This window comes from Hibiscus syriacus, unplaced genomic scaffold, assembly GCF_006381635.1.
Source record: "Hibiscus syriacus cultivar Baekdansim isolate YM2019G1 unplaced genomic scaffold, ASM638163v2 tig00111783_pilon, whole genome shotgun sequence".
NCBI classification, from domain to species: domain Eukaryota; kingdom Viridiplantae; phylum Streptophyta; class Magnoliopsida; order Malvales; family Malvaceae; genus Hibiscus; species Hibiscus syriacus.
Window position 1 is genome coordinate 3,922,108 of NW_024063178.1, and position 23,524 is coordinate 3,945,631.

General features: G+C 37.3%; 1 protein-coding gene across 1 annotated transcript; it reads right to left on the reverse strand.

The window, feature by feature from the left end:
• Positions 1-6,576: 6,576 nt before the first annotated feature.
• LOC120170707 (polyadenylate-binding protein RBP45-like) lies at positions 6,577-23,387 on the reverse strand. The gene is made up of 5 exons (XM_039178606.1): positions 23,281-23,387; positions 7,411-7,627; positions 7,206-7,336; positions 7,014-7,110; positions 6,577-6,925 (listed from the first exon to the last, which is right to left on the reverse strand). The coding sequence occupies exons 1-5, from the start codon at positions 23,385-23,387 to the stop codon at positions 6,758-6,760; spliced, it is 720 nt and encodes a 239-aa protein (XP_039034537.1). The 3' UTR covers positions 6,577-6,757.
• Positions 23,388-23,524: the final 137 nt, after the last annotated feature.

A 23,524-nucleotide genomic window follows, 5' to 3' on the forward strand; every position in this document is an offset into this window, starting at 1 on the left:
AATTTAGAAATATTTTACTATATAGATGAGACCAATGATATTCATCCTTGTATATACCAATTTTCAATATGTTACATAAAAGCATGCATAAGGTAGTAATGTATTACCTCAATTTCCGTGCTCCACCGATCGAACATTTAATCCCCATTCAATCACTCTCGAACTTGAAATCAACGTTCAATAATTCCACAGATACAAAGCAACCGAATTTACGTCACAAATTGAACTTAATTGAGACAGTCAATGGGTCTGGTCAAAGTCAACAATCAACGGGTCGGGTCAATGTCAACGGATCGGGTAGGGTTGAATCGATTCAGGTCAGATTGACTCGGTTCAGATCGGTCTAGACCGGTTGGACCGATTCTAGAAGGTTTCCAGGGCAAGGGCGAGCCCCACGCGCACTGCTAGTGCGTGGTGGCGCATGCGGTGACGACGAGGGTCAGGGCGGTCGGCCATAGGGGTATGCAAAAATACTCATCCCGGTTAACCCGAATTGGTTGACCCGACCCGCTGATCCGAACCTAAAAAAGGAGTAATATTTTTTAAAAACTTTACTCAACCGGGTCGGGTACCCAGCCCGACATTTCTCGAGTCGGACCTGGGTCACAAAATTGAATTTTTCTGGGTACCCGGTTAGGGATTTTTTATATATAAAATAATATTATATTATTATATATTTAATTATTATTAGTATATTATTATATATTTTATATGTAAAATATTATTATATTATTAATTATTAATAGTATTATATTATTATATATTTAATTATTAATAATATTATATACACATTTAAATTTGTGTGTGTTTTTTTAATTAATAATTTGAAGAAAAATCGGGTATATGGGTACCCGATTACCTGGTACCCACAACATCCGGGTCGGGACACGAGCTGAGAAATCAATTACCCGAAGATCCGGGTACTCAACACTTCGGGTATCCAAAAACCAGGGTACCCGAATTTGCACACCCCTAGTCGGCCGATTACTCCATGTTCAAGCACTCACCAATTACAACCAAAATTTAGTCAAAATCATGCCAAAATCGGAAGAAAATGAACTAAACTATAAACCCGAACTTACCCACGATGATGGATGACGACGGCGTAACACGGGGCAATGGGATGGGTCGGGTTTTGATCAGAATTGTTTAGGGAGTGCAACGGCGGCCGACATGAGGCAGAATGGCGGCTGGAATGACCGCAAACAACAAAGCTTCCAATGTTTGATTCCCACTGATCGACGACCGATCTCGGTGAGGGGTAAGAGGGCTTTTAGTATGGGCGAGGTGTCGATTCGATTGATCGGGGCGGTGACAACTACCGATGGCCAGGTGACGTCGAATCGGAGAAGACGACGAGTGAGTTTTCTCACAATTTTGGGTTTAAGTTTCTAATTGGAGAAGACAACCGGGGGTTTATTTTTCACTGCCAACTAAAAGTGGGATAATTCGGGTTCAAGTCCCTGAATTTCCTACAAGTTACAAAATCACGCTGCAACATTTAAAAATATACGATTTGATCCTCAATTTATCCCTTATTACGACTTTAATTCGATACTTAAAATTATTATAATTTAGCCCCTAGATTGGGGTGTGACAATTGGACTATATGATCTAGTCTTCCTTTAAAACCATATTTAAAATCCTATAACCTAAACCATAAATCATAAATCTTTTTTTATTTTATAAATAGCCGATAGTTTTATTAAAAATATAAAAAAATCCAAAATTACATTGAAAGTTTACATGAGTTACCATAAACATAAACTAAAATATAATTAGAATAAAAAAAATTAAAAAGCTCGAACAAAATATAAATAAGAATAAATCTATTTACATCGATAAACGAACCACAAAAGGAGAGAGAATGAAACTACTAGTAAAATACCACCGAAAAAACGTATCAGAGTCGAGTGACTTGAGAAATTTTTTATGAACGCAAATCGCGTATCCAAATTTGGTCCGAAGCAGAGAAGATCATCATGATAACAAATAAGCGTCGCCTTGATCAACCGTGACAATGTCAAATCAAACCCTAAAAAAAAAATAAAACAAAAACAACGATTAAACAACCCAAAACATACCTATGGACAGAGAAAAACATGCAATACAAGTAGAGTAAAACATGTCATAAAGATAAAGTTATTAAAAAACAAACGAAACAAAAGAAAAAAAAAGATATGATATAAGAAAATAAATATAAAATACTAGCAGCGGATACCAACACAAAGATTAGTATCGTCACCTACGACTAAAAAAAACAGGAACAAACGATTAAAAATTTTAAGATGGAGAAAAACATAATTAATTATAAACCATAAATCTAAAGTCATATATAAACTATAAAATATAAAATACTGAACCTTAAATAAAACATGTAGCACTAGAATAAATATATAGTGTGAAATAAATTTTACTTATCAAAATATCTTGAGTTTCTAGATTGTCTAGTAGAGTACAAATGCGCTTATCCGCCCATTGGCCTCATGGATCAGGCCGAATAAATAAGAAGCCCCAAGAAACACCGATTCCTAGTTTCCTCACGTTTCCGTTCCCGCGAACGAAACGGCAGCTTCAAAAAAAATAATAAATTGGAAATGAAAAATATTAAATAAATAAACAGAGAGAAAAAGGAAATATAATATAATAGCTAATAGATCAGGTACTATTTTTTTTATTTGTTTATTGATTTTCTCACCACCCATTTCTTCACTCCGGTGATTTGTGGAATCTCTCTGAACAACGAAAGCAGGTACGTTATTTTCATTTAAAAACTGTAATTTTTTAAAAAAAATTATCATTGCGTTGATATTTTTTGTTTAATATTAAACATTTCGTTAATGGAAAAACGTTAGATAAACAACTGATTAGTACCCAATGTGATGTTTTTACTGTTGAATCTAATGAAATATTTGAAATGCGTCAAAAGGGTATTTATTTTCTTAATCTTTGCTTGATTTGAGTTATGATTAAAGGGTTAAAATTTGTTTACATTTAGGGTGTATTTTGATCCAAGATGAGTGTAGTTTTGTTGGGAAAAATGTTGTCGTCTTGGCTTAGTCCTATGTTGCTCTTGTTCTTCATTTTTCTCTAGAAGTAGCCGTGTCTTACACTCGTCTCTACACATGCATATGACTATTCGAGGATCCTTCGAATAACACCCAAGCCGGATATTCCTGTATATAACACTCACACCCGAGTCCGAGTAATCGGTATTGTTTTATTGAATAGTGTTTGAGATTATGTGTTTGTTTTGCACAGATTTTTGAACCGTCTCTTTCATGGTTACTGTTTGTGATTTTCCCCATAAAGCCTTGTCCTCAGCAATGTTTTAGCCCTACCATTCCATGTTGGAAATTACTTGTATGAGAAAATTGTTGTTCTCAAAGTCTCAATGTCCTTGATAACATGAGATTTGAGCTAAGAAATCCAGATTCAAACTGGGGATTTGCTTAGCATTTCAATGGCAGACATGGCCAAACTGTACATTGCATGCAGGCAAAAATGAAAAAAAAGGGGCGGGGTTGGAAGAAGAAAAGGAAAATCAAGTAAAACATGGGCCTTTAACTATGGCATTGATGACCAAAGTTCTAATTCCTTGTTGATTGCAGGTGAACTCAGGAAACTTATTGCAAAAGGAATTACAGTAAGATAGTAGATAGGGGGTTGTGCATCTGTTTGTCCAGGATGAGCAGCCAGAATCAAGGGGTTAGCTTATCTTCTGCAGCAGAGCCTCCTATGAGGCGGAAACGTGGGCGTCCACGGAAGGATGACATTGTTCAAGGGGACAACTCACCTATGACACCAGCATCTGAAATTCTGAATAAAAGCAAGCTTAGTGTGGAAACCAGTGACACTGCCTCTGCTGACATAGTAGGCCAGGTGGTTTCCGGTGTCATTGAAGGTTCATTCGATGCCGGGTATCTTCTTAATGTTAGGGTAGGTGAGACCAACACGCATCTTAGAGGTGTTGTATTTCTACCAGGGCGCTGCGCTCCAATTACTGCTGCAAATGATGTGGCTCCACAGACTAAGATGTATAGGAGGAAAGAGATCCCTTTCCCTTTTTTAAGCTCTCAAGGTCATCTCCGTCCTGTGAGTCCTACATCAGGGAAAAGTGAGAAGCCAATGGAGCATAAAAACGACACACCTAAACTTCCAGATCAAGGTCTACAGATAGGGCTTCAGTCTGGTGCCCCGGCTGCTAATGAAAGCCAATCTGTTTCTGGTCTAATTCCTCCAGCTAGTAACTTGCCAATAAATGACACTGGTCTTCCCTTGGAACAAAAGGTCTTGCAAGACCTAATCGTAGATATCGGATTGCAGAATGGTAAAGCTGTTGGATTTGAAGCCTTCAAATCGGTTAAAGGAACAAATTTTAACGTAGATGCACCTAAAGCGTCGGTGCCTGCAACATTTACTGCTAGTTTGCCAGTTACCGAGTCTGTTAATCCGAAGCCTCAAGTTGAACACCAGGCAGTGAGTTCTGATCTTAAGTCACAAAAATTGGTTGGTGAAGAGAAAAGCCTTGACCTTGTTATCGATCAAAAATCTAAATTTCCTGATCCTGAACCTCAAGCCATGCCTTGTGAACATTCTGGAATCAACATGTTCGGAAAACAGGCTTCTAAATTTCCTGAAACTCAAGCGATGAATTGTGAACCCACTGGAACAAACATGTTTGGGCAACAGGCTTCTAAATTTCTTGAACCTGAAACTCAAGTTATGCCCTGTGAACCCCTGGAATCAACATGTTCGGAAAACAAACTTTTAAGTTTCCTGGACCCCAATCTCAAGCTATACCCTCTGAACCCCTTGGAATCAACATGTTTGGGAAACAAGCTTCTAAATTTCCTGGTCCTGAATCCCAAGCTTTTCCCTGTGAACCCCCTCAGATCAACATGTTCGAAAAACAGCCTACTAAATTTCCTGAATCTGGTCCTCAAGCCATGCCCTCTGATCCCACTGGGATCAACATTTTTGGGAATCAAACTTCTAAGTTTCATGAACTTGAACCACAAGGCATTCGTTGTGAACTTACCGGAATGAACATGTTTGGCAAGCAAGGTTCTAAATTTCCTGAACCTCTACCCATGCTTTGTGAACCTGCTAGAAACAATATTTTTGGGAAGCAAACTTCCAAATTTCCCGAACCTGATTCTCAAGCCATATCTTACGAACCCATTGGATTCAACATGTTCGGAAAACAGACTTCTAAATTCCTTGAACCTGGACCCCAAGCGATACCGTGCAAACTTACTGGATTCAACATGTTCAGAAATCAGGCTCCTAAATTTCCGGAACTTGAACCCCAAGCCATACCATCTGAACCTACTGGAATCAACATGCTTGGAAAACAGGCTTCCCAATTTCCCGAACCCAAGCCATACCTCATGAACCTACTGGAATCAGCATGTTCGAAAAACATGATTCCCATTTTCCTGAACCCAAATCTATACCTTATGAAACTACTGGAATCAACATGTTCGGAAAACAGGTGCCTTCAAGGCAAGATCTAGGTGTTCCACAAGATACTCAGTTGGAGCTTGCTAATAAGATTATGGCTGTAGCTGATGTGCCTCACACGGATGGATTGTTTGCAAGTGATACTGCAACAACTACTGCTACAGCTCCGTGCTCTGCATCAATGACCAGCCTACCACTAATGATATTTGGGGCTGGAACTATACCATCCCTGCACAAGCCTGCCTCTGAAGAATCTATTCTTCCAGGAATGGTGGTTCCTGAAGTCAGTAGTTCCTTGATGGCCGTCAACACCAACAGTGTGGAATCTAATGCCAAAGATGCCATCCCACCAGCACAGTTTTAGCTGTCCAGTTCCACCGGAATAGAATGGGTTGCAAGTCGAGCTAATACCCTTGGTGAGAGTAGTGCAGTCTTAAGGCAAATTACTTGCAGATATTTATCTCTAATTTGGATTATTTGTACTCTTTGCAATCTACCCTTTACTTCACATCACTTCTAGTGCTTTCTCACGCTTTTTCGTTGGGTTGAAGATTTCTTGCAGCCTTTAACGGCATATGTGCATGTTTCCTATCATTTCATTGGAGTTTGTTTGGATCTCCCAATGGATTATTATGGTCGTAAACTGAAGAATTTATATATATCATCGAATTTGAATGATAAAATGCAGCGAGTAGAGATTTTTATGTACATTCATTATTTCATTATTAAAAGCTACATTCCAAGTATTCTTTACTGATATAAATGACAGGTATCACCTCATTTCAGAATTTACAAATAAACTGAAATTTTGTAAATTATTAAATAAGTATTTAAGATAGAATGAATGGAATTTAAGCCAAATGGTCCAAACCCCTTGTTTTGGATCTGAATCCTTCTATGGTACCTCCGACCGGTGATGGTACCCCACCGTCCGACCTGTGCTTATTTGGAAAGCCATAATTTGTACAGCACCTCTGTTCAACCATGGCTATCCAAATAATCCCGTGTCACCAGAAGATTAAAGGTCAAGCTTTTAAACCTGAACCTATTGACACGTTTGTTTCATTATTACGCGCCAATACAAGCAAACCATATGATAAACCTGAACAGTTAACACCAAGGATTGTACAAAACTTTGTGATAAAAGGAAGGTTTAAACAGTGCATATATGCTATTAGCAAGGAGAATAAAACAGCCTGAAATTATAGCCCTCCACTGCGAAACAAGGACGTTAAGTAGCACAAGTTCATAATACTATTAAATAGAACAGCAGCCCCAAAAGATTATCAACTTAGCTATATCCAACTTGTTGCTGCTGCTGAGGCTGTTGGTAATTTCCGTAGCCGTGATATCCTCCATAGTACATGTTGGGGTCTTGGGACGCAGCAGCATAGCCATAACCATATCCTTGGCCGTATCTATAATATCCACTGTTCCACTGGTTTGGATCTGATTGGGCCTGGAATGCAAGAATGCCAAAGGCTTTCATGGGTCTATATAAATATCGAGAAGAAACAATCAGTTTGCCATCAAAATATCTAACCAACCTGTTTGTTTGGCGTGCTACGGCCCCAAGAAAGTCGAATACTTTGTCCACCCAACTGAGTCCCGTTCAGTATTCGCAGTGCTTCTTCGGCACAGCTCCTGATGCATTACACAAGTACAGAACATAACAATAACATTAACTATGTCTCTCCTAAATAGATCTATTCATAAATACTGGGCAGTGTATCTTTTACCTATCAGCAAATTGAACAAATCCACAACCCTTGTTTCGTGGAATCTTCACGTGCACCAACCGACCATAGGGGCTGAAAACCTCTCTCAAATGGTCTTCCGTCACATCAGAATCCAAATTACCAACAAATATCTGCATGGGAATATGTGATTAGAAACAAATAATAAGAAACCATGTTTTCACACTGAAAGTGAAAAAGTACCTACAGTTGTATTATTTGGATCATTCTCGTTCCGATTCCCTTGTGGTGAAGCTACGTACAAAAATAACACGTAACAAAAGGATAACAAAGAGGGGAAAGAATTCCCAAGAAGAAACAATGAGAAAACACAACAGTGGGTTGACAGGATTCTTTCTAGAATATTGTCCTTCACACCTGTAGGGGCAGTCACTTTATTGTTAACGACAAAAAGGAAATATAACCTGTTAGAATAATGTCAAAAAAACAAGGTCCCTAGCTTGATGGTAGAAACATGATTGTAGAAAAGCATTAAATAGTAACTGTTACCCAAAAATAATTGAATTTAAGGCAGCGTAGGTGGGTAGAGTTGTTAAAGGATTATGACTGTGTGATTAACTACCACCAGGAAAAGCAAACGTAGTGGCAGATGACTAAGTAGGAAGTCAATGACAGATCTGAAGGCCTTGTTGGCACGGTTGAGGTTGACCAAGGCTTGTTAGCATAGCTTCGAGTAGAGCTCGAGCTAGTAAGCAAAATCAAGAGGTTGCAAGGTTCAGATGATCGCTTGAGGGCTCGCGTAGAACAAGTTCGCCAAGGTGAGGCCTCAGGTTATGAGCTAAGAGATGGAGATGTATTGTACTTCAAAATTCAGTTATGCGTCACTACAGTCGATCCCTTGCGTAACAAGATTCTGAATTAAGCACATTATAGTCAACTTTCAGTGCACCCGAGTAATAATAAGATGTATCAAGAACTTCGACCGTTATATTTTTGGTTGGGTATTAAAAGAGAGATATCAAAGTTTGTGGTGAAATGTTTGGTATGTCAACAAGTTAAGGTGGAATATTAGGTTCCTTCAAGATTACGTCAAGCAATTCTGATTCCTCAGTGGGAGTGAGAGGGAGTGACTATGGATTTTGTAATCGGGTTACCTATGACTAGACGAAAGCATGATGCAATATGGGTTATTGTAGACCAGTTAACTAAGTCGACTCATTTTCTTCCAATGCGGATGGATTTCTCCCTAGAGAGGCTAGCACAATTGTATATCCGCGAAATAGTAAGGTTGTATGGGGTTCCAGTTTCGATCATATCCGATAGGGATCCTTGTTTCATATCTTGGTTCTGGAAGGTTCTTCACCAATCTTTAGGCACCAATATGCATTATAGTATTGATTTTCCCCCTCAAACGGATGGTCAGTCAGAGCGTGTTATTCAAGTTCTTGAAGACATGCTTAGGTGCACAATTATGAACCTTGAAGGTAGTTGGGAGGACCATTGTTGCTTGTGGAGTTTGCGTACAATAACAACTAATAGTCTAGCATCCAAATGGCACTGTACGAGGCTTTGTATGGACAAAAGTATAAGACTCCCTTATGTTGGACTAAACTTAGTGAAGGGAAGTTAGTGGGGCCTGATTTGATCAGAGAAACTGAAGAGAAAGTTAGATTAATTCAGAATCGACTATTAGAGGAGTCCGATAGAAAGAGGTCGTATACGGATTTAAAGCGTTAGGACATCGAGTTTGATGTGGGTGACAATGTGTTCCTTAAAGTATCTCCATGGAAAAAAGTGTTACATTTTGGGCGCAAATGAAAGATATCCCTGCGTTTTATAGGGACATATGAAGTTCTCAAAAGGATCTGACCCATAGCATATAGGTTAGCCCTACCTCCGGAGTTGGAACGTATCCACAACGTGTTCCAAGTATCTATGTTAAGGAGATATCGTTCCAACCCTTCCCATATTCTACCTCCAGAGCAGATTGAGCTAAGCCAATATATGATGTATGAGGAGGAACCCATAAGGATTCTAGCAAAGGATCTTTTCTTCGTATGTAAATTTTGGGAACGAAATTTCTTATTAGGATGGGAGAGTTGTAATACCCCAAATCCAAGGTTAGTGGTTCGGGTTGACTCGAAACCTTTAATTAGAGCCTAAAAAGACCCATTAGACTAGTTGGATAAAAATTAAGTTGGAATTAGGCTTGATTTTGGACCCAAGTGTGAAGAGATAAGGATAAGTTTATTAAGAATTAAGAGAATGAGGACCTAAAGTGTAATTTCCCCTTTTTTAAATCAATAGCTAAACCCCTTATTTTTGTCTAATTAATGTGACCCACTGACATTCTTCCCCACCAAACACTCTTCCTCTTCTCTCCATTTCTCATATATTTCAATTGAAGCCAAGATCTAAGCTTTAGGGATTTCAACATTTGGTTAAGTTTATCTAAGGTAAGTAAATCATTCTCCATTTCAAGAGCTTCATTTTAAGACCTATATGTCAAGTTTTAAGCTTTAAACAAAAAATGGGTTTTTGTGGGACTTATGAAATAGTGTATTCTAGCTCGTGTTTGGGTAGGATGAACTTTAAGAAATGTTTTTAGATTCCTAGTAGTCTCCTAAATAAGTTAGTAATACCATTTCTTTATGCAACAGTGAAGGAAGTTAGAGAATGGTCCAAGGCAAGAGGGAATGAAAAGTTAACTTCGGGGTGATTTAGAACTCTTTCCAGCTACCAAGACCCCAAGGTAACACTCTTATAACATTCTTATGACAATTATAAGCCTTATCGTGCATTTATGTAGCTTACATTAGCTTTGAAGGATTTAAGAGCATGTTCATGGTAGATTTCAATTTTATGTGTTTTTAAGCTATATGATGCCTTTTTATGACTCCAATAAGCTTAAATAAGATACTAATAATGTTTTGGACCTCCTTAGGGTCTTAAAAAGGGTTAAGAATGTTTGAAAATGCTCAAATAGGGCATTTTTCAGGTGTCAATATCGATACTGGATGATTAAGTATTGATAGTGTTCATAAGCTAGGAAAAATATGAAGAATTATAAGTAGGAGTATCGATACTTATGTGTAGAGTATCAATACTACAGGCCCGTTTCGAAACCTAAGGGAAAGGTCTCTGTCGAAGCGATTTTTCTTTTAGAGTGAAAAAGTGAGATTTTGAAAACCACATTAATTCTAAATTATCTCTTTTTAATTTAAAAAAACAAATACGATTTAAAAGACCTCTCGTTTCGAAAAATTTTGAATTTCCTTTACGATCGAAAAATACGGTTCGAAGAGTCGCCACCAATATTTGATTAGGGTGTGATTGGGCACCCAAAAATTCTTTGTCATTTTAAATAAAAATTAATTTTAATTAAAACAACAAATTGAGGTCTGCGTTACCAATATCTGAGTTCGGGAGTCGATTACGTGTGGGGAAGGATTAGCACCCCCACAACGCCCTAAATCGGTACCTAGTCGATTAATTAACGTCTTTGCAATGAACTTTACAAATTCGAATTTAATTTGATTTTTGATCCCATAAGACAAAGATGTAAATTTAAAAACATTCAAAAGCACTCAAATAAATTAAATTAAAATTACCGAGTCGTTTTAGAAAGAAAAGGAATGTTCGATCATTTACAAATATCGAGATCAAATCTTAAAAGTTATAACAACATTTTCTCGATAAATTTAAATAAACGAACATTTCCTTTTCTTTCGTTCCCAAATTTTAGGTGACGAATCAATTTTTTTGTTTCACTTCCGGGATACGCTTTTAATTTAAAATAGTCAAAGCGACTCTCTAATCAGTTAAGACAAGTCGCTCAAGACAATTTTAAATTAAAAGGGTATTACCCTTAGTCCGGTTATGTATTTATAAGTCGAGTTATGCACATAAGGGTATCATACAAATTATGCCAAAAAAGTCATGCCAAAATTAATTAAACAAAATTAAAAAAATAGCATACAATGTGACATACAAAAAATTATATACATATGTTTAATTAAAAATCATAAATTATGCATATTAATGTATTATATACACATGTGACCTAAATATCATAACATGCTAAACTATAAATAAAAAAAAAGTATACATATACACATTAAAAAATGACTAAATTAAATAAATGTAAAATTTAACATACAAATAAAAATAAATTAGGGACTTAAATAAAACAACACGCATAAATAAGGTATCTACACCTAAATAACCCAAACTGAGTGGTCTCTATGTAATTTTCCTAAAATACTAATCCTAAATATTTAAGGACTCAAAAAATAACAAAAAAAAAATAGAGTTCAAATGTCTAAAACAATAAAAGTTAAATACAATAATACTACTTGGGACTGAAATTAAATGTAGGTGACGTAAAGGGGCAAAATTAAATATATGAAAACATTCGATTAGGGCTAAAATAAATTTAGGAGAAAACTCAAATGAACAGTAGCTCAAATAATCCAAAAATTTTAATGTTGTGGCCTTCGACCATTGTTGCCGAGAGTCTTCCCCGACGAAAATTTTGATAACAGGTAAACTAGTTATTTCCTCACCATTTTCTATTTATTTCTTTGAAGACTTCACCTCTAACTTATGAATGATGGCTACTCAGGGAAACCTAACTCTCACCAACACCCCAACTAAACACTATGTGATAGTTACAATGAAAATGGAGAGCAAAATCAAGCAAGGTAATGTAATTAACTAATCTTTCCTGTATTTTCACTTGTTTAGAAATAAAAGCACTCATAGAAATTACTAGAAAATGAAATAAAGATAGAAGATACCAAAATAATTGTTCCTTGCTTGTTATTGATTTCCTGAAAAACGAAGATCCAGCCTCTGTTACACTGCTTGACCTTTTAATAAGGAAATGTTACACCGTTTCTTTCCCCTTGTTCTGCTGTGTAAAAAAAAAACAAAAAAAAATCTGGTTTCCCCTCCTTCTGTGTGTCTATCATAACCCTCTCCCCCGTGATGGTGATAACGCCTCATTTATTTAGTTTCCAGCGGTTACCCTTTAAACTGATCTTTTTCAGTTTTTTTTCCAGTCGTGTTCCTCTTTGTTAACTGCCTTCTAACCATTTTGTTTTCCTGACTTCACGTGGGCTGGTTTGCTTTGCTGATGAATATTGGACTTGAATCAGGCCTTCAACAGATTTGGGGTCGGGTTTAGCGACCTGGCCCCGGAAAAAAACGAGCATCTACAGCTGCCCCTCTTTGTTCATTGTCGTGTAATGAGAATAGAGCAAAGATCAATAGATGGTCGAGTTTGTCCAGCCATGAGAACTTCAAAAGGTTAATCTGCTTCTCTGCTACTCCTAGATAAGCGAGACTTGAAAAATCTTCAAATGACGGGTCCGCTCCCTATTCTTTTAGGTAGTATAAGACTCGGACAATCTTCGGTAAACGTGTCTGCTCCCTATTCATTCAGGGAGTATAAGACTCAAACAATCTTCAACAAACGTGTTTGCTCCCTGTTCGTTCAGGGAGTATAAGACTTGAATAATCTTCAACAAACGGGTCTGCTCCCTATTTCTTCAGAGAGTATAAGACTCGATCTTCAATAAACGTGTCCGCTCCCTATTCCTTCAGAGAGTATAAGACTCAAACAATTTTCAACAAACAGGTCCGCTCCCTATTCGTTCAGGGAGTATAGAACTCGAATAATCTTCATAAAACGGGTCCGCTCTCTATTCCTTCAGAGAGTATAGGACTGGATCTTCACCAAACAGGTCCGCTCTCTATTCCTTCAGAGAGTATAGGACTCGATCTTCATAAAATGAGTTTGCTTCACAACTCTTCCGTGAAGGCTTATAAATGATTTGCTTCACTACTCTTCCGTGAAGGCTTAAGATTGAATTGTTTGAAGGTCAAACCTGAAAATCAAACATTATCAATCATTAATATATGTTTGAAAAATATTATACTCAAAAATTTAGAATTTGAGAAAATTCTTAAAATCCATCTTCATCGTGAAAACTTGTCTGGAAGCCATTGGATATGTGAATCTACTTTGGCTCAGTTGTCGTCTAAACATCATTCTTTTCAAGATTTCAAAACTAGTTATCCTCATCTTGATACTTTCATATCTTCAATCTTCAACTATCCCTGGGAAACCTGTAGATATTTAAGTCATCATGCAATTATGAATGCCATGATCCTATTCATGCCTAAATGTATGCAATTATGCAATTTAATGCGTTTTCTTCTTCGAATGAACTCCATTTCCTTTGATCTCGACTCGGTTTCATCTTGGGTACAGAACATTTGACTAGTTCACCCAGTAGACAATCTCAATACCATATCCTTCGGTTTAACAGGACTTTGACTTCTTTCTTTCTTGAAACCCGCCAGTATCCATGACCAAGTTCTCGATAAACAACAATCTCTTAGGGTCATCTTTTAATGGTTGAGATTTTCTACGAACTCCAAAGTTTTAACCTCCCATAACCACACAAGCTTACATGTTAAAACCATTATCATCTTCAGAATATATGATTTTCCAAACCTTTTGCACAATAATACAAAATGATCTTATATACTTCAAGTTAAGCTATATGTTTTAACCTTTCAAGATAAAATGCTTGCAAAAGGGAAATTAACAAGAAAATACATCTCTTTATTTATATAATGCAAAGAATTTTAGGTAATTTCATGGAAACTTTTAACTGGAAACAGTAAAAGAACAAAAGAGTAGGCGTCTTCAAATATCAATAATGCAAATGCTTTTGAACTGGCACGCCGTTAGAATGTCTCGAGTGTAGCTTCTGTCAAAAGGATCTCCAAAATTGTGATGCTTAAGAGTATGAAGCTACTTCTAAACTCCCAAATCTCTATCATTGGATGCCCTAAACTAGTATTGAATCTCATGTGCATTCAATTTCTCTTGGTTATTTCAAACGAGACTCATTAATCTTTAGTCTCATCCCTGATCACCAACTGTCATTGTTACTATCCATATCAGGAGCTCTTTCCACTTCCAAAATTGATTCAGAACCTCCACCATGCACGAATTCTGAATTTAAACAAAACTTAAGTCGCCCTTCGCGAGTTTTCAACTTGAGACCTCCTTTGGTTTCAAGACGCCCTTTTCGAGTTTTCATCTTGAACCCTCCTTTTATTTTTTTTTTTTTTTTTCTTCTTTTTTCATTTTTCATTTTTTTTCATTTTCATTTTTTTCTCATTTTCATTTTCTTTCATTTTCCTCCTTTTTTTTCTTTTTTCATTTCTTCTTCAAGCGAAATATCTTTTAACAGCGTCAGAATTCACTGGATAGGGTCATTCTGATCCGTCCATTTCGGTTAAGACTAGAGCTCCCCCAGAAAAGGCTTTCTTGACAACATAAGGTCCTTCCTAATTGGGCATTCATTTTCCTCGGAAATCCTTCTGAACAGGCAAAATCATTTTAAGCACCAAATCTCCCTCAAGGAATTCTTGAAAGCGAAATTTCTTACCATGTGCCCGTATCATACATTTTTGGTACATCTGACCATGACAAATAGCTTTCAATCTCTTTTCTTCAATCAAATTCAACTGGTCATACTTAGCCTGGACCCATTTTGCCTCATCGAGCTTTACTTCTGACAATATCCGAAGTGAGGGAATTTCCACCTCAATAGGTAAGACAACTTCCATCCCATATACCAGAGAAAATGGAGTTGCCCCAGTTGACGTTCGTACAGAAGTTCGATAGGCAAACAGAGCAAATGGCAACTTCTCATGCCAATCTTTATAGGTCTCAGTCATCTTCTCTATGAGCCTTTTGATGTTCTTATTAGCCGCCTCTAATGCCCCGTTCATCTTTGGGCGATAAGTGGTGGAATTATGATGCTTTATTTTGAATTGTTACAGACCAAGTCCATCATCTTATTGTTTAAATTCAATGCATTATCGGAGATAATCCTCTCGAGCAAATTATATCTACAAATGATCTCTTTCTTTAAGAATTTGCATATTGTTGATTGGGTAACATTTGCGTAAGAAGCTGCTTCTACCCACTTAGTGAAGTAATCTATGGCTACCAGAATAAAACGATGGCCATTTGAAGCTTTGGGCGAAATTTGTCCAATAACATCCATGCCCCACATTGTGAATGCCCACGGAGCTGTCATTACGTGCAACAGATGAGGAGGAGTATGTATCCTATCTCCATAAATCTGACACTTCTGACATTTTCGGGCATAATTGATACAGTCTGTTTCCATAGTTGACCAATAATACCCAAATCTCATAATCTGCCTAACCATAACATGCCATTAGCATGGGTACACATATTCCTTCATGCACTTCCTCAAGAATCAACTTGGCTTCTTTCGTGTCCACACACCTTAACAAGACCTAACCAGACTTTTCTGTATATAGTCTCACCATCAAGTACATACCCTGATGTCATTCTTCTAATGGTTCTCTTATCATTCTCAATCGCATGTTCTGGATAACTCTGATACCTTATATATTGCAAGATATCATAATACCAAGGGTTTCCATCTTCTTCTTCTTCAATATTAAAACAATAGGTTGGATACTCATAAGCCTTCATTTCAATGGGCATCATATTTGAATGCTCACTCATCTTAAATGCTGCTGCCAGTGTGGCTAAGGCATCTGCCCTTTGATTCTCTTCTTTGGGGAGGTAATTGAAAGTTACTTCTTCAAATTCTTCAACAAGTTCCATAACCAACTTACGATATTCTACAAGCTTGGGATCTTTTGTCTCCCATTCTCCCATGAGCTGGTAAATTACCAAAGTGAATCCCCATACACCTTGAGCATTTTTACTTTGCGTTCAACAGCAGCTCTAAGACCTAGAACACAAGCTTCATACTCGGCCATATTGTTAGTACAATCAAAATTAAGCCGACTGGTGAAAGGATAATGCTCTCCCTCTGGGGAGACTAAAATTGCCCCGATTCCATGTCCCATGGCATTTGAAGCACCATCGAGTTCAACTTCCAATATTTACTAGTGGACGCCACTACTTCTTCCACCGAAATAGACATTAAATCTCATCTGGGAAATCAAAGCTCAATGACTCATATTCTTCCGAAGCTCTGCTTGCAATGAATTCCGCTATAGCACTTCCTTTAATTGTCGTCTGGTTTACAACTGGATGTCAAACTCGGACAATAAGATCTTCTAACGAGCTAATCTTCTAGATAATGCAGTCACACCCATTAAATATTTCAAGGGATCAAACTTCGATATAAGCCAAGTAGTATGATACAACATATATTGCCTAAGCCTTCGGGTAGCCCATACTAAAGCGCAACACAACTTTTCAACGGGTGAGTATCTTGTCTCACATTCAGTGAACTTCTTACTGAGATAATAGATAGCCCTTTCTTTCTTCTCAGTTTGGTCACGTTGCCCCAGCACACACCCCATTGAAATTTTATAAACCGATAAATATAGAATCAATGGTTTGCCTGAGATAGGTGGCGCCAAGATTGGAGTGCTCGACAAATATCTTTTCACTGCTTCAAAAGCTTTTTGACAATCCTCACTCCATTCCCCTGAGTTATTCTTACGAAGAAGGTGGAATATGGGATCACACTTTTCCGTCAGTTGTGAAATAAACCGAGCTATATAATTCAATCTCCCCAAATTCTCTGACTTCTTTTTGTTCGGGGGCTGACAAGTCTTGAATAACCTTACTTTATCTGGGTCTATTTCAATTCCTTTTTGGCTTACTACGAATCCCAATAACTTCCCATATGTCACCCCAAAAGTACATTTATTTGGGTTGAGTTTTAACTGGCATCTTCTTAGTCTGTTAAAGAGTTTTCTCAAATTCCCAATATGTTCTTCCTCTGTCTTGGCTTTGACAATATCATCAACATAAACTTCTATATCTTTATGCATCATGTCGTGAAATAACGTCACCATGGCCTTTGATATGTTGCCCCTGCGTTCTTCAGTCCAAACGGCATTACTTTATAACAAAAACGTTCCCCACATGGTAATGAACGTCGTTTTTTTATATCTTCAGGGTTCATCTTAATTTGATTGTAGCCAAAGAAACCATCCATAAAAGAGAACAAAGAATTTCCAGCAATATTATCCATTAGTGTGTCTATATGTGGCAAAGGAAAATTATCTTTTGGACTAGCTCGGTTGAGATCCCTGTAGTCGACACACATTCAACTTTCCCATCCTTCTTCGATACTAGGACGATATTCGGCACCCATTCAGGATATTTAGCCACTTTAAGAAATCCGACATCAAATTGTTATTCACTTCCTCTTTAATCTTGAGCAGCATCTCAGGTCTCATTCTTCTCAGTTTTTGTTGTACCGGTTTACATTTAGGCTTTATTGGGAGTTTGTGAACAACCAACTCTGTATCTAAACCGACTATCTTCGTATGACCAAGAAACACATCCTTGTATTCTTGAAGCAATTCTATCAAATCTTGTCGACCTCCAACTGACAGAGTGGCACCAATCTTTACTTCTCTTTATCCTCATCCGTCCCAAATTTAAAATCTCAGTACGTTCTTTATAAGGTAGAATCTGCTTATCTTCATTCTCCACCATTTTAGCAATTCATAAGGTAGTTCACATCCCTCATCATTATCATAATCTTCTATCTCCCTTGACATATAGGCTTCTCAAAATCAATCTCTGGGTCAGGGTCATTAGCATTCATATTATTGATATCTGAGCTCCTGAAAAGATAATGAAAAAGAAGATATATATACATATATACATATTGGAGGATCTTTCCCATAAAAATAAATAAATACATACATATATACCAAAGAATGAATGAAATGAATGGGAGAATGTTTGCCATTTGGAACTAATAAAATGCATCTTTTATTGAAAGCAAGAAAAAACAAACAGCTTAACCCTTTACATAAAATCACTATTGCCCCAGGGTATGAACAACAGGGAGAAAGATCCAGTGCATTACTCTGTAAAAGATTTGTAAACTACAGGCAGTTCTTCCGCGGTCCAATTGTTCAACACAAAGCCCGGCGGTACAGGATAAATGCCCATAGCTCTCATTTCCTCAAACACCATCAGTTATAACATTAATGCCTAAATCTCCCAAGGCATTCTCAACCATCACCTCAGTTTTCCTTGAATTCCCTTGAAACATATGTCCCCCATATATGAAAATGCTGCTCAACGGCGGGAAGATCATGGGTTCCCGCTAAGGTCTTCACCAGCCAATCTGGCCTTTCTCATTTCCTGACCCTTCTTAATTCCCCTCAGCTTATCCCTCGGAGTTGGCTAATACCCCAAACCAAATCGATCTCTTTTAGTAACAGGGCATATTGGATTCACTGGTCCTTGTAACTGACTTCCTAACCCTTTCCCAACTTTTGCTCATTTTCCAAGGGTCAGTTTGAGTCCCATTTTGGTACAGTTTGACAATCGAAGCTTTGGTATCTTCCTGGCTTCGGCCACGAACGTAGCATTGACAAACTCCAACGATCTGAAAGAATACTCGACCGCTTGCTCATCAACTTCAATATATGGAGCAGTAGTAGAAACAGAAGCAATAATGTCCTCTTCAGCATGAATACATGCCAACCTTCAATTGATCACAAATTTCAGTCTCTGGTGCAATGTGGACGAAACTGCACCGACCTGATGAATCCAAGGCCTTCCCAACAAACAATTGTACGTAGGCATAATGTCTATTACGAGAAATTCCACTTCATAAGTTGCTGGACCAATAGTCAGAGGAACATCAATCTTGCCCAACACTTCTCTTTTAGTCCCATCAAAAGCTCGAACCATACTTTGACAGGTTCTCATAAGTGTACTATTAATGGAAGCTTCTTTAGAGTCACTAAGGGCATCAAATTCAAAGCTGAACCATTATCAACCAAAACCCGGGACAACACATGCCCTTTACACTTGACTGTGATATGCAAAGCCTTCTGACTACCAATCATCCCAGAAGGGATCTCATCCTCAGAAAAAGATAAAAAATTATCAGCTTGTATATTGGAAACTAACCGGTCCAACTTTTCAATGGGCAACTCTTTCGTAACAAAAGTCTGGTTCAAAACCTTTAACAGAGCATTCCTATGGGCCTCTGAACTCAAAAGTAATGATAAAACTGAAATACAAGCAGGCAACTTGTGTAACTATTCAACAACACTGTACTTACTGTGCTTCAGAAACTTCAAAAATTCTACCGCTTCACTCTCGGTTACTGGTTCATTGATAACATGCTCATCTTCTTTTATCTGAATATCAACATTTTCCCCTTATCAATTGTAACCTTCTTCTCAGACTCTTTAGGTAGATTAAGAGAATAACACCTACCACTTCTGGTAAAGTGTCCCACCTCATCTATTTCCTCATTCTCTTTTGTTACATCTCCCATCTGGCAATCATATCTCTAAGGCACTTGTTTATTATCCCGATATGGGAATGAAGATGGAGGTGTAATAACCACTTTCGGGGCTACCTTCTCAGCAACTTGATCCTTGGGAGTAATGATTAGGGGGCAACTGGCATTGTATACCCCTTTAGACGATCCTTCTGAAGCGCAAACTTCCGCTTCCTCTTCTTCAGCAGTCTCTCTAAAGAACTCAATTTCTTTACTGTCCATCATGTCTTGTACCAAAGATAGGAAGTCAGGACATTGCTGAATACTGTGTCCTTCACTGTTATGATACTGACATACCTCTCCATTTTTAAACTGTTCAACCACCAAACTGGGCTTCAACCATCCTACCTTAACCATCTGGCACCATACCCAACTCATAGGTGATACCACCTCATTAACATTCCTTACAATTTTTTCCTCTCTCTTCAGTAATCGCGTTAACTCCTGCCCTGCATGGCTTGGCAACGGATTCTGAGCTATGTTCGGCTGCTCACTGTCACCAAAGTTGATGATATTCCTCATTCTCAAAGCTTGGAAAACCTTCTTAAAAGCAGTACAATTCTCAATGGAATGCTTGGGGTTCCCTGCATGGTACTCACACTGAGCACTAGCATCATACCATTTAGGAAAAGGAGGTTGCATTGGTGTCACGTGATACGACGAAACCACATGTCGATCATACAAAATTTGAAACAATTCCTTATAAGTCATCATAATTGGATCAAATTGAGGCCTCTCTCTCCTCTGGTCCCTTGCCCCTTGTCTATTGTCATTTTGTGTTATGACCCTGCTCCTTGAGGACGGGAAACAGTGATGATTAGAATCGTACTGCCTCACATTACTGACTTTGTTTTGCTTTTTCCTCATTGGTGGCCTCTTACTAGACTCTCCTCCCTTGAGCTTTCCACTCTTAACTGTCATTTCAATCATTTCTCCTGCCGTAACTACATCAGTAAAACTTCGATAAGGATTACCGATAAGATGCGAGAAAAAAGGAGCCTTTAAGGTGTTGACAAAAAGCATATTTGTTTCCTCCTCTTCCAATGGCGGGTGGACTTACACCGCTACATCTCTTCCAATCGGCATTGTCATCAACCTCTTTCTGAACCGTTCGTTCCATATTACTGGCCTTCTATATGGACATCGATCCCAAATCAACACCATGTAATGGATAGTGCAATGCAAAACAGAAAAGAAACAAGACAAAGACAACAAGAGATCGGTTAGCAAACATAAAGCAATTAAGTCGGGATAATAATTTGTTCAAGAATCCTACCCACATGCTGGCTACCCAATCATGCTTTATCAGATCCTACCCAACATGATATCTACCCCCATGCTTTGTTATTAACAAAAATAAATCCTAACCGCATGATATCTAATTCGCATGCTTATTCAAAAAATAAACCTAACCGCATGATATCTAGTTCGCATGCTTATTCAAAAAATAAACCTAACCGCATGATATCTAGTTCGCATGCATTTATTCGAAAAATGAAAATAAATAACTCAAAAAAGCTTTCCCTTGTGTACCCTCCTCACGGGATTCTTAAGGTTCGGGTTTGGCTCAACCTAAGCTCGGGCTCTATGTTCACTATATGCTGGGTTCGGTTCTAAAGTAATAGGTTCTCGAATTGTCCTTGTCGGTGCCCCCTTAGGCTACCGAACCCTCAATCTTGGCCCATCATAGGCTTTAGGGGATTGAGTTCAATTTCGAGGGAACACACCTCCTTATGTCCATGCGGAGGTGATTACCATCACGAGGACCATAAGGGGTGAGCTCCAGGAGCGATCCACTATCCCATGCGGAGGTGAAAACCACACGAGGGCATAGTCTCTCACTCCTACTTAATTAGGACGGAGCATGGTTTTAGCTCATGTCATGAAAATGCAACTGTGCAGTGTGTGAGGAAAAGCGGAAAAGCACAATAAAAACACTCAAAATTTCCTAAATTCATACAATTAATCTGAAATCATTAGCAAACAAATTAGTACAACTATTTAATTGTTAATCGAATTAAATTAAAAAAAAATCAAAATACAAACAAAACTTATTAAAAATCAAACAATGGATCAAAAACCAAATTAAAATGAATTTATAATTTTCAATTGCAAAGACAATTAATTAATCGACTATCGGCCTGACTCTCTAAAAAAAAGTCCTCAGCGGAGTCGCCAAACTGTCGAAACGATTTTTTCTTTTAGAGTGAAAAAGTGAGATTTTGAAAACCACATTAATTCTAAATTATCTCTTTTTAATTTAAAAAAACAAATGCGATTTAAAAGACCTCTCGTTTCGAAAAATTTTGAATTTCCTTTACGATTGAAAAATACGGTTCGAAGAGTCGCCACCAATCTTTCATTAGGGTGTGATTGGGCACCCAAAAATTCTGTCATTTTAAATAAAAATTAATTTTAATTAAAACAACAAATTGAGGTCTGCGTTACCAAGATCCGAGTTCGGGAGTCGATTACGTATGGGGAAGGATTAGCACCCCCACAACGCCCTAAATCGGTACCTAGTCGATTAATTAACGTCTTTGCAATGAACTTTACAAATTCGAATTTAATTTGATTTTTGATCCCATAAGACAAAGATGTAAATTTAAAAACATTCAAAAGCACTCAAATAAATTAAATTAAAATTACCGAGTCGTTTTAGAAAGAAAAGGAATGTTCGATCATTTACAAATATCGAGATCAGATCTTAAAAGTTATAACAATCTTTTCTCGATAAATTTAAATAAACGAACATTTCCTTTTCTTTCGTTCCCAAATTTTAGGTGACGAATCAATTTTTTTGTTTCACTTCCGGGATACGCTTTTAATTTAAAATAGTCAAAGCGACTCTCTAATCAGTTAATACAAGTCACTCAAAACAATTTTAAATTAAAAGGGTATTACCCTTAGTCCGGTTATGTATTATAAGTCGAGTTATGCACTAAGGGTATCATACAAATTATGCCAAAAAAGTCATGCCAAAATTAATTAAACAAAATTAAAAAAATAGCATACAATGTGACATACAAAAAATTATATACATATGTTTTAATTAAAAATCATATTTTATGCATATTAACGTATTATATACACATGTGGCCTAAATATCATAACATGCTAAACTATAAATTAAAAAAAAGGTTTACATATACACATTAAAAAATGACTAAATTAAATAAATGTAAAATTTAACATACAAATAAAAAATAAATTAGGGACTTAAATAAAACAACACACATAAATAAGGTATCTACACCTAAATAACCCAAACTGAGTGGTCTCTATGTAATTTTCCTAAAATACTAATCCTAAATATTTAAGGACTCAAAAAATAACAAAAAAAATAGAGTTCAAATGTCTAAAACAATAAAAGTTAAATACAATAATACTACTTGGGACTGAAATTAAATGTAAGTGACGTAAAGGGGCAAAATTAAATACATGAAAACATTCGATTAGGGCTAAAATAAATTTAGGAGAAAACTCAAATGAACAGTAGCTCAAATAATCCAAAAATTTTAACTAAAACCTAAATCTGTAAAATAACAAAATCAAGACAAACTTAAAATGTCAAATTTCGAAAACAGACTTTAAAAGTAACGGAAACGTAAAAACACTAAACTTAAAAGGACAAAAACATAATTTACCCAAAATATTTAATATGTAATCTAAAAAAACTAAGCTAATTTATTAAACCTAACACCTATTCAGCCGTTCTTCCCCTTACATCCTTCCTCTTCGACAGCCCAGACCCCTTCTCTTTTGGCTTTCGTTGCCATGCTCGGCCACCATCCTTTGGTGGCCACTTCTCTTCCAACCGTAGCTCACCCTCACATCTCTTCTCTCCGCTTGGTCGCATGACCACCGGTAGAAACGCTCAAGAGCCCATGGTCTTTATTCGAGTCTTTCGCCCGGAGTTGAAGAAAGTAATCGGAAGTGTAATCGTTGGGTAGAATGATGAAAAATTCTAAGGACTTTTAATTAATTTTAGGGGCT

What these genes read in the sequence shown, in the direction of transcription:
- LOC120170707 (XM_039178606.1), bottom strand. Translation starts at nt 23,387, where the DNA reads ATGCGACCAAGCGGAGAGAAGAGATGTGAGGGTGAGCTACGGTTGGAA. An exon ending in CGAAAGCCAAAAGAGAAGGG is followed by an intron (nt 7,628 to 23,280) that starts GTCTGGGCTGTC and finishes TTATTCTAACAG; the next exon opens with GTTATATTTCCTTTTTGTCG. An exon ending in GTAGCACGCCAAACAAACAG is followed by an intron (nt 6,926 to 7,013) that starts GTTGGTTAGATA and finishes CTTGCATTCCAG; the next exon opens with GCCCAATCAGATCCAAACCA.